Source organism: Bos mutus, chromosome 8 (genome assembly GCF_027580195.1).
Source record: "Bos mutus isolate GX-2022 chromosome 8, NWIPB_WYAK_1.1, whole genome shotgun sequence".
Taxonomy (NCBI): Eukaryota; Metazoa; Chordata; class Mammalia; order Artiodactyla; family Bovidae; genus Bos; species Bos mutus.
This window is the reverse complement of record NC_091624.1, coordinates 54,707,341-54,719,640: the sequence shown is the minus strand read 5'-3', so window position 1 is coordinate 54,719,640 and position 12,300 is coordinate 54,707,341. Positions and strand designations below refer to the sequence as shown.

At 41.0% G+C, this 12,300-nt stretch overlaps 1 protein-coding gene across 9 annotated transcripts in view; it reads right to left on the bottom strand.

Moving 5' to 3' along the window:
* Window positions 1-12,300, bottom strand: part of LOC102268380 (TLE family member 1, transcriptional corepressor) — a 91,821-nt gene that overhangs the window by 39,033 nt on the left and 40,488 nt on the right. For 6 of the 9 annotated variants that reach the window (XM_014481859.2, XM_070375717.1, XM_070375720.1 and 3 more), the window contains exons 7-8: window positions 6,818-7,022; window positions 6,054-6,070 (exon numbers count right to left, since the gene is read on the bottom strand). In XM_014481859.2, coding sequence (XP_014337345.1) covers window positions 6,054-6,070; window positions 6,818-7,022 — 222 coding nt within the window. The remainder of the gene's footprint in view (window positions 1-6,053; window positions 6,071-6,817; window positions 7,023-12,300) is intronic. The other 3 variants (XM_070375716.1, XM_070375718.1, XM_070375723.1) reach the window with 1 other exon arrangement.

Below are 12,300 nucleotides of genomic sequence, written 5' to 3'. Positions count from 1 at the left end.
AACTCATGACACCTCATTTATCCTCAGTTACACTAAGGCAGTGGGAACCTAATTTGCTAGCACACTCTACGCTGACAATTAACTTCTCAGTGAACATTAAAACAATTAGGTAACGACACACCCCATCACATCTGTGCACCGCCTCATCCACACCTGGTACCAATTAAGCCGTCACTCTGTGCGTACTTTGTGCTGCGGTCCAGTTGGTCATTCATGCATTCTGTGTGACAAATGCACTTTTAACGTATAAAACTAACAGAATCCCCACTTGTCAATGGCAAAATGTGGAAGCAAATAGAGATGTGTGGAAACATAGAAAACATGTCTCAGAAGATTGGCTGTGAAGCAGGTCTGAAGGGTAAACATCTATTTTTCACATGGTTTGAAGGCAAAATATGGGGAGAACAATAAAAAAAAATTAAAAGAAAATACATGTTCGTGCACCTGCATTTAGGAACTCAGCACTGTTGGATGCAGATGGGTGACTCGAGAGGATGTTCAAGATAAAAGAGCTATAGACACACACCCAGTGACATCTGGGCTGAAAGTGCTAAACCATGAAATGCCTTCAGCGTCACTCTCTAGGTCCACAGTTTGCTTTTCCACCCTCCTTCTCCAGGTAAAACAAAATAAAACGTTTTCAATAAAAACTATGAAGCTGAAAAGAAACATAACTACTTAAAAATAATCTTTAAATGACCTCATAACACCTTTATTCCCCTAATCAGGACCTTGGTCACAGCAAAAATCAAGCTATATCTCAAACCTTTTCTAGAAGCATGTTTGTAAAGCGCTCTTAGGTGCTACTGCCCCTCTTCATTTGCCAGCCCCTGGTGAGAAGCTTCTACTGCAAAGAAAAAGGTCCTGAAACTAGAAAGCAATGGGTCAGGACTGGACTGTGGTATCTAGTATCTGACGGCACTTACACCCATCTCTCCTCATCGAAAAGATACAGTTTGCTGTACTATGTTAAGGAGGGGATGTTGAAAATGATAAGCAGACACCTCACCTGGCACAGGAACACACCATTCCCAACAAGCAAGAAACCGCCAGGGTCCTCCTTCCCTTGGGGGTTCACCCTTCTCACGGCAGTGATGCTGGTTTTCCCAGAGGATTTATTTTATTTTTTTAAGTACAGTGTTTTAAGTTCTGCCAAAAGAAAAATCTACTGAGGCCACTGCTTCAGAAAATGTAAGTGTTTCCTACTGTGCCTTAAATATAGAGATTTCAGGTAATTCATCTTAGTTTTATCCTTTGTCTCCACACAATTCCTTGGCATAGGCCAAGATAAAGTCATCAATGTTTAGGTGAAAACACCTCCTCTGAGCCCCCATTTACCTTTGATGGATTCCAGCATCATTCAACTGATCAAGTTCCTAAGAGACTGGGGTGTGTTTCGTGATGCTGACACACAGATAATCAGGACCAGCCGCTCAGTCAAGTGGGCCCTCATCGCCACAGAAGCCTCACACATTGTGTGAGAAGGAAAGGAAACCACAAGTAACTATGCTGAAGGTGACCAACGACATGTTTCCTGTTGTCTGGCTCCCCTGCAGGCAGATGCAGGGAGGACCTGCCTAAAGGCCTGCAATGGCAGGTCTGACGACTTTCCATTTGTGGGTCCTGAACCCTTACCCTGCAGGCAGCCACCATCGCCATTTTACAGAGGAGACAAGAAGGTCCAAAAGGATGAGGAATACTGCCTGTGCAGCCAGAATTCCACTGGGTCTGCCTTAGTCCAAAACCTACCTTCTTTCTATCACTGCTCCTTTCCCCCCCACACACCCCCACACTGCCATGGTCATAAAAAGCCATGAGGAGACAATGTGACATTCAAAAAAATAAAATTTCAGAAACAGCCAAGGGTGAAGTACTTCCCAAAGCAAGCCTCGTAGCTTATTCCCTCTTTGCCCTTTATTCTGCACAGTGTCATTTCAGAAAAAGGGAAGGGGTGGGTGGTCCAGAACTAGGCTCTGGTCCTGCCTCTGCCAATTAACTAGTCAAGTACAACAGCTAGAGAAGAAAAAAATAAAGACACCATCTTAACATCAAGTGATGGTTGTCATAACCACTTGATTATAAGTTCTAAATGTGAGCATGGTAACTGTAGAAATCAGTTACAGGAGTGGTAATAGAGTCCCTCAGAAAGATGATCTGTATGAACAGAAGCACCCAACCTCCTTGTGCTTTGCGTGTGAGAAAAGAGATGTGTGCTGTCACTTCTGTCATGTCTGACTCTTTGCGACCCCATGGACTGTAGCCTGCCAGGTTCCTCTGTCCATGGGATTCTTCAGGCAAGAATACTGGAGTGGGTTGCCGTGCCCTCCTCCAGGAGATCTTCCGGACCCAGGGACTGAACTGGATCTTTTATGTTTCCTGCAAGTGGGTTCTTTACTACTAGTACCACCTAGGAAGAAAATGATGGTGATGCACTATTCTGACCTAAAGCAGGTGAAAAGTGCTTAAGACTTTTCAGAGCCAGGAACCCCCCCATGGAGAATTTAGTGAGAGTTATGATCTTTTCCCAGCATTACATAAGAGCACTCACCCACAGTACTCTACATACAATCTTAGGGGTATTCAAGGGCCTTCTGAAGTCCACTCAGGAGCCTGCCTAAGTTTACAGACCGTCCCATTCTAGAGTCTCTCCCAGACAGCCTGCTCAAGTCTCCTCCCTTTTCTAGATGTTCCAAATAATGATCACACGAGTGAGGTATTTCAGTGCTTTTCATTCAACACATAATTTGACTCTGACATCACAAGACATCACTGTAAAATGGCAGCAAGTATATGCAGTGCTCTCAGCCAGTGCCTGGCAGATAGTAAACGGTCAATAAATATTTGTTTAATGAATGAGTACTTAAATAAACATCCTATCACATTTTCTTAAAAGCCATACAGCTCCTTGTCAATTCTCTAACTCCAAGTCTTTCAAGCAGACTTAATTTAAAGGAGATTTTCTTCAGCCAAAATGAATTTGGTGCAATTCATCTTTAAATTAACTTGAGTATCTAAATTTTATTACTCTTGAAGAAATAAAGGCTTTTGTCAGGTCATTTCTTTGCTCAGTAGTAGCATTCTGATAAATAGGCTTATGTTAAAATAAAAAAAGGTTTGTGAATTAGAAAAACAGTAGTCAAATCTTAATTTAAAATCAATAGCCAAACAGCAAATTACACCTCTCTTAAGTTACTAGCTTTACCACTCATCCCTTTCAGAAATGAGAAACTTAAAAAATTGTGTCCTCTCTGCTCTTAGCTCTCTCCTTTCCTGGGTTTTACATAAAACAGGTTACATTATAATTCATTTGTTTTCCCACCATAAAACCTTCAACTAGCGAATGGAATAGTTTAGACTCAGATAACAATACATACACACTCAACAGTTCCCTCTGGATCTATTGTAAGTCCTTGATTTTTGCACTGGATATAAAAAATGTCTGTTCAACATAGAAAGAAGAGTAGGAAAAAAATAAAACTATATGCCAGCCTAGAATTTCTCAGAACTCCTTGGTCTTATTTATGGCAGAGATTCTCAAGAGTTTGGTCCAAGGACCTCAAGGGTGTCTCTTTGTGGGCAGATTTTAATACTTAAACCAAAACAATATATGTCAACAAACAGAATGCAAAAAATTGACAAGAACTCAGCTACCCTCTTTAAACCAGGCAATAAAGACATTTGCAAATGTGCAAAAAACAAAGACATTCTTCCCACTCTAATTTTTTATTTTGGAAATTAGTTATTTTTCACTAAAAATGTTATTTAACACAATTAAGTAACTATCTGTTTAAGTAATTTAAAAATCTGTTTTATTTCTAACCCAGAGATTTTCAAAATATGTGACATACATAAACAAAAGTTCTCTGGGGTCATCAATTACTTTAAGGATATGAAGGTTCTGAGACCACAAGGTGTGAAAATCATTGCCCTAGATAGCCACTGCTCTTAACCCCTCATTGAGTGAAAAAACAAAACACCTGTATAATCAATTGACTTTATCTGCCAAGTAAAATTCAACTTCATAATTCAAACCACTTTATTAAATAGTTAAGTATTATAATATTTTAGATGTTAATAGTACACATCATCTCATTACCCACTGAGTCTCATATTTAATTTTACATAAAGTTTGAAGAGAGTTAGTTAATTTTACATAACTGCAGCAAAATCCCACTTATATGGACAGTGAACAATTTAATTCCTCTCTACAGACTGAATTAAATGTTTAGGTTACAAAGTAATCTAGTTTCTCCATTTTATACAATCATTACCATGAGTTTTCTATAATAATTATGCAGGAAACTCAGTATATATACTTCTGAAAATGTTGAAATTATAATTAAGACTTGACAGAAGTTTGGTGTAAAAAAGGAGACATGCAAACAAAACATTAAGTAACTATGTATTTTATCATACATTGGTTTATGCAATGTATCTACCACATTTGGACTTCAAAGTTCACTGACTGCTAACTCAACATGGACTTACTAATAACCAAACTAGCTGGACTTAAAAACAATCCACAGCTGCCTGAAACTGAAGAACTATTTTGTACTTCTTTAAGGTACAACTTCCCCATCAATCAAGTTAGTTCCTCCATGTATCAGTTTACTTAGGTCTGTACTTTGGGAGAAGGTGATTTTATTCCCTAGGTCTAATTTTTTCTCCCCTAACATTTTCCAAAGAAAACTTACAGAACAAGAATTTCAAAACCAGCTTTCTCATCCTTTCACCATTATCTATTCCCCTAATATACTCTGACACATAAAGTATACCAAGCTTAGTCCCAAAGAAAATTCTTAAAACAGTTACTATTCTACCCAGAAGGTGGAGGGAGAGGGGACCTAAACTTTTCAAACTGAAAAAAATTACATATCTTCCCCCCAGATTCATAAGAAAGTATCAGAGTGATTTAAAAGTTCAGTAGGGCTTCCCCGGTGGCTCAGAGGGTAAAGCGCCTGCCTGCAATGTGGGAGACCCGGGTTCGATCCCTGGGTCGAGAAGTTCCCCTGGAGAAGGAAATGGCAACCCACTCCAGTATTCTTGCCTGGAGAATCCCATGGATGGAAGAGCCTGGTGGGCTACAGTCCATGGGGTGGCAAAGAGTCAGACACGACTGAGCGAGCTCACTTCACTTCACTTCATCTCATTTTTAAACCATATTTAGATTGAAGATCATCAAAATACTGTCATGTTCAGAAAGTTAAAAGGAAGGAGGGAAGGGGTAAAAACTTCAGGTTATCTTAGCTGAAAAGGGGCCAGTTTCTCACTGTTTGCTCCACAACATGAGAGGTGCATTCTAGAGACAGGCAACCCCACAAGTAACTGGCAGATATGTGAACAGATCAAATAGTACATAAAGTGGGTTTCTCCATTTTATATAACCATTACCATGAGTTTTCTATAATAATTATGCAGGAAACTCAATATATACTGAGATTTAGGCTGGTGAAAAAATGAACTCAAAAAGCACAGAGCTCCGTGAACTCAATTTTCTTGGTTTTGAGAGATTACTCAAAGACTCAGTTCTTTGGACTAAAATAAAGTTCAAGTTCACACTCCAAGGACGATTATGAAAAGAAAACCAGATATAGAAACCTAGCAACTAAGATGCATTTGCAGAGGATAATGATGGTTTAGGTAGAAATAACACAACACTAACCAATTTCATATATGGATTATGACCTCTTGCCTGCAGAACTGACTTAAGAAAAAAATGAATACTCTCTTACATTAGAGGTAAACCTGGACTCGAAGTGCAATGATAAACACATTTTTAAAATGGGGCACATAAGGATCAAAGTGTATTTTCAAGTGAGTAATCTTAGCTTTGCCTCCCTCTCATCTGATAAAAAGTTTTATACAAAAGATGGGGGGTGGGGGAGAGAACAGACATACTAAAAAAAAAAAAAAAAAACAAGTTGCTGAGAGAGATAGAGTAGAATACACGTGTCTGTGCCTATATGTACAGAAAGGCGGCTGGGGTGCACCGTGGGGGTGGGAGGAGGAACGTGTTTTTATGTGCAGCAGGCACATAAAGTCGGGGTACTTACTGTGCCTGGTTCTCTGTCTGCTCCCGAGGTTACCAAGAAACGCACAGACATGCCCGTTCAGACACAGAGGCAAGAACAGAAATAAAAAAAAGGGGGGAATAATTAGAACACAAGCCCCAAACAGTTTTAAAAATGGCTTTTATTTATATAAGTCATTGCACATTCCTAATACAGTGATTTCCTGAAAATTACAGTATTTTGTAAACATAAGATTTACAGTTTAACCATACACAAAAGCCTATTTTTTTAAAATTTCTTGACAGAATAAATTACTCTTTTTTTTTTTTCAAAAAATTAGTCAAGTGCAATTTTGCCCAATATTTAATGCATACTAGAATTAAAGCCTATGAAACTAAGTAGTAACAGATGCAATTATCAAACCTTTCATTTGAACACATTCACTTTCAAATTTAACTTCTTATTTCGCCCCATTTAACAACATTACTTTCTTTGAAAATTACCCAATTAAGCAGTTAACAGTTTTCCATAATATGGTACAGGCCACTGGCATTAACGAGGCAGTTGCCAAGATGTCAAGATGCCTGCCATCTAAAGAGATGGAGAAATCTACAGATGCCCACGTTAAACCCTGAAAACCTCCAGGGTGAACTGTGTTTCAGTGGCCAAGCTTTGCAACAGACAGTTCCTCTTAGCTCATTGTTTGCGCTCGGTATGGGTTGGGGCTTTCTTTAGCGGTGCACAAACTTTGCAGCACTGTAAGAGTGTTAGGACAAGGTCCTAATCTGGCTTGCCCGGCCTCTCACCTCTGTGGTGCTCTGCATCGTGGTGCTTCTTGTCATCTTTAATTGCCAAGTGAGACTGGCCACTCAGAGCACTAGACAGCGCCAGGAGGCCGGCACTGCCGCCGAGGGGCGGGATTCCAGGAGGCTGAAGTCCCGAAGGGTGAGGGGTGAGGGGCACTGGAGGTCCGTGGCCGTGAGAAAGATGCTGAGCTTGCAACTGCTGCTGCTGTTGGAGGTGGTGGTTGAGAGGAAGAGGGAGAGAGAAACAAAGAGTGGTGGTGGCGGCGGTGGTGGTGGCATCCGGGTAGAAACCAGACATGACATGAGAGGATGGAGGAGACAGATCAGGAGGTTACACACACACACAGCAAAGAGAGAGAGAGAGAGGGAGGAAAGGAAAAAAAAATGTGGTTAGTACGTTCAGTCCATCAAAAGCCTGCATCTGCTTAGTTACCTGATATCATATAATCTTCCCAAAACATAATCTTCAGACTAACATTGTCACTTTCTGGCCTAACTCACACCCTGAGAGCATAGCTGTGCAAGCTTGGATAGGTAAGTAAGCCCTCACATATTAGTCCCATCTCTAGGCAGCTCCAGGGTTGAAATCCAGTGCTGTCACTGAATCTAAGATGCCACAGATTTTGGGTTCATTCTGATTTCAGAAAGGTTACAACAGGGGAGGCACAGATATACATCCTACAATATAGTACCTATATTCTCAACGAGTCACAGGTTACTAGGCGATTCCATTCTACCCCAGCATTCTTGTGTTAACCTAACACAATGGTAGGATGAGACAAAACCAAATATTAACATACCCAGAAAGAAGGAAGAACTAGCATCTCTTATGCACTGGTGTGCCCTTACTTCATCAAGGTTTATCTTCATCTTAAGTCAGTTCTACTTCATCAAACCCTCACAGAAATGAGGAAGTACTGATATTCCCATTTCACAGGGGGCCAGGTTCAAGGCACTGAGTTTCTCCCACCAGGTGGGAGGGGAGTGAAGTCAACATAGGAAGGGCCGTCATGGTACTACCACACACAGAGGGAGGCCTCAGGGAGACATGTATGTGACAACTCAAAGAAACCAGAGGCAGAACTTTGATTATCCCTTCCTTTCTCCTGAGCTTCATGCCCCAAACCAGCCCCTCTCCATGTCACAGAGGAAGACACCGGGATACAGTGAGGCTAAGAAGCCTGCTGAGGAAAACACTCTTGATGACCAAGTCCCTCGTTCCTAAATGCCTTCACCTCTATCGCTTAACCCATTCCAGAAGTTATAAATCGGTTCATATTAAAAAGTACCATTGCTCTCATATATTATATTTAAGACACACTACAGGAAATGAAAAAGTATCCCAGAAATGGCCCCTCCACCATAAATCTGGCTGCATTTCAGCTGTCCAACATAAAACTCATTTTTGATGAGATAGTAAAAACGATTAAAGCTCAATTTCTAAGGTGTAATGTTAGGAAATTCTTAAGATTCTGATTTGTGCTCACTTCCCTGGGACTCAATTACTAGTTTTATTTATTACCCCCTTGCGTGTACTGAATATATTAGATCTTTATGCCAGATCTTCAGTAATTTCCACCCCAACTACTGATATTTGATTGAATACTAAACAGGTTTCCAGCCCTCAAGAGCAAGCGGCAGCTAAAAGGCAGAAATCAGTGTCTACAGTTATCTTACAGTGAATTTTCAACCACTCCTAGTATCTTTTTAAAAATCTTTAGAAGCCAACCTCTTTAAACTTCCATTCCTTCCAAAGAGAGCACAGTTCTAATGAGAAGGAAATTGGAAAAGGGAGCGAGGTCACAGAGAGCAACATTAATAGCATTCTTGGAAAGTATTTATAAACTACTCATTCACCATTTGAGATCATAATAACAATTTCTTTATGCATAAAATCACCTTCCTGTCATCCCAAAGACACTAATTCCTGCTCTGTCACCTTTTAAGAGCTCAGCAATAGCAGGACATAAAACTGAAGAAGCTGGCAGAGGCATCACGGTCCACTAGGCATGCTCATTAGCACTTAATTAGGAACTAGACACCTGCCATAAGAAATGTGCTCAGAGAAGGATGAGGAACAGGTCTGCCCTACCAGCGATTACTATCATTACTCGGAGAGTGAGAGCTATGTCCGGCTGCTGCGGGGGGAAGGCAGTGATGCATACAGAAGTGGGTGCAGTGGGGTAATTAAGAGCAGCACTGATTAAAAGAGGATGAGCGAGGCTAAGCAGAGGGGAAGGACTTTAACTACAGGGTGGAGGATACAACCTATTACCCTTCCCTGCACCCCGTCCCTCCCAGTTACCCCCCTAAAATTCCCCCCCCAAATGGAGTTACCAAAAAATGACTCCAGACGTGGGATTTTATGTCAGAGTTAAGGCAGTCTCAGGTGACATTTGAAGACGCTAGAAGGAAGGGAATTTTCTGCCAAAGCCAAGTTGGTTTTTAGAAAGATGAACTGGAAAGCATTCTCATTACTAAAAAGAAGACTAAGCTTACAAAATAAAGGGGCTTTGCCTTAGCTGTGAAGCAGACCTGAAAGGTTAAACCCAACATTTAGGCAAATGGCTCTCAACAGAACTCTCCAACAGCTTACACTGGCCATAGGTAACCCCCACCTCTATCCTGCTCTGGAGTTTCAGGCCCATGAAGACAGTCTATTATTAGAGGCAATGAGGTTCTTCCATCCTGAGCTTGGCCATCTTGAAAGTGCCTTCTTCCACCTTTTTTTAAAAAAGCATAACTCTCTCACAAAATGAAAGGAATACTTAAGTAGATAGCAACAGGATGAATCACAGCTACTGAAGATGCTGCAGACCCAGGAAACATGAACACTGCTGCCTCACATTCTACTTCTTTATCCTGCCATGCAGAGCTCCTAGATCATAATTCCAGCTTCCTTATCTGGCCTCAGCTTAGAACATACCAGAGGGAGGGAGGGTGGGAATCATGGCTCCCATTTCACAGATGAAAGAGTGGCTTGCCATAGGTTCTCAGCCAGAATGATGATTGAAAACCTTTCATTCCCTTCAACAGCATCTCTCCTGTGACCCCAGCAGCCCAGGCATGTTCATAAGGAGTCAGTGACAGACCCAGAGTTCCCAAGCAGCCTAAGCAAGAAGACAAGCTCTTTCTCCACTGATGACTTCACATTTCTCCCTTCCCAGGTAAGGAGATACTCCTGAGGGCACGCAACACTGTACACCCAGAGACAATCCACTTCACTGTCGGATGTTTACTGGGAAATAAAATGATCTCCACAATGCAGCCTCGGCAGCAGTGACAGATGGGAATTTGTTCTGAGATTTACAACTCACAAGTGCCATCTCTCCAGTCTCCACTTCCCAACACCCTACATATGAGAAATGAAAACATCTTTCACTCTAGCTCTCTTCCAAGGAAGTTGATAAGGAAGAATCAAGCTGAAACAGAGATAGTCTGGCTTCTCTCAGAAGACGCTTAATAAATAAGAAGTGTTGTAAGATAAAATATTCATGGAAATGAATAGAGGGCCCACATCCAGGAGATTAAAACAGCTGACTCCAAAAGAGCAGCTGACCTGTCCCATGTGTTCTTGAAAGAACATGTTGTTTTGTGTCCCCCCCGCCCCCAGTTTATCTGAGACAGCCTAATACCCATCACCTTTACGAAAAGAAAAAAAACATGAATGCTACTCAAAAATACGTGTTAGAACAAAAGACACTACTATACAGCCAGCAACACCTCAAAACACCCAATGGCTCTGCCAATTAAGGGAATTTACATGCATCAGTCCTCCATAGACCCAAACCTGCCCAAATCATTGGGGAAACTAAAATGTTTCTCAACATGACAGCAAGGCTGGAAAAATTCAACCTTCTACCCATTCATTAGCTTGCACTAATTAGTAAACTTTTTTTTTAAGTGATTGGCTATAGATTTATAACCACAGAACACACAAGCAAAACAGTTTACAAAGCTATCAGAAAAGGCATTTTTGATGAACAGTGGTGGCTGAGGCAATATGTATCAATCTAAACAGGTGGTTCTCAAACAAAGCAATTTTGACACCCTTTTCCCCTACCCCAGGGACATTTGGCAACATCTAGAGACATTTATGGTTGTCACAGCTGGGAGGCAGAGAGGAGGAGAAGTGCTACTGGCATCCAGTAGGTAGAGGCCGGGGATGCTGTTCAACGCCGTACAATGCACAGAACAGCCCTCATCACAGAGAATTCACAAGCCTAAAATGTCAGTAACACTGAAACAGAGAAATTCTGGTCTAGATCTAAGCTAGAATTCTGTACCATTATGTTAGAATCCATGTTCTTATATGCCAAAGGATTTGCCAAATTGTTTAAAACCCAAAAGTACTTTTCAGCATTCAACTCTTCACTGTCCTTTCTCCATCAAGTACCTTGTCACGACCCCCCAAAATGGGCAGCTGCTTATGCTGACTCCAGTAACAATTTAAAACAAACAGAAACTTCACATTTTACAAAACAATTTGGAGAAAGAGCTACACTGGGAACTTTTATGGACTGTTCTGGTGCCGCAGAGATGATTAGGGAAAGGTTTAGTTTGGGGCATGAGGAGATAAATGCACTCATTCTTACCCAAACAATTTGAATAGGCTGGGAATGAGATGAAGAAAACAAACACCAAACCCTGAGTTAATGATACTGAAAACCCACAAGGAATAAAATAACCTCATCCATGTCAAACAACAGCCATGCATTTAGAATTTTAATTCACATTTTACCTAGTGCAGCCCAGGTCAATTATGTTGCTATAATGAAACTGACTTTGCTGTTTACATTCAGAGCTTTAATGTAATAGTGAGGTGGTTTTTACATTTTTGTTTCTAAAACAGGTATAGCACAAGATTTATCACCACAAAGCTGCCTATACAAGTAGAAAGGAAACCAGAAAAATGAAGACCAATATCCTCATCCCCACTAGATGTTAGTAAGTTTCTCATCACCAACCACTGAATCAATTTGAATTTCTTTTTTTTTTTTTTTTCAATTTGAATTTCTGAAATTTAACCCACTTTACAACCTTTGGGAAAACTGTCACACAGACCACAAACTGAACCCAAACAGAACTAAAACGATGCCCCAAAACAGCATCTCCAATGCTAAAAGTGTGACAGTAAGTGGCATTTATAGCACTTTGTATTTAAACACTTTTAAAGGTGGGGAAGGGGGGAGTGAAAAGTAGCATTTATTGACAGTTTTCTCCAAATCACTCTTCCTTGATTTTCTGCTATTACTCTGTTCTTTAAAACGCTCAGTTCTTATCTTGGGAGAGTGCATAAAAAGAAAACTGGTACGCTACGATAAATAAGTGGGAGAAGTGGGGAAGAGCTGTGTGGCAGCAGAAACATCAAGGACACTACTCTGGGAGTTCTCTGAAAACCTCCCATTACGTGGATGGCCTCTCGTGTGAAGAGGGGCAGGGGTGATAAACAGGCAGGAACTGCTTGCTGGGGCCAAGAATTC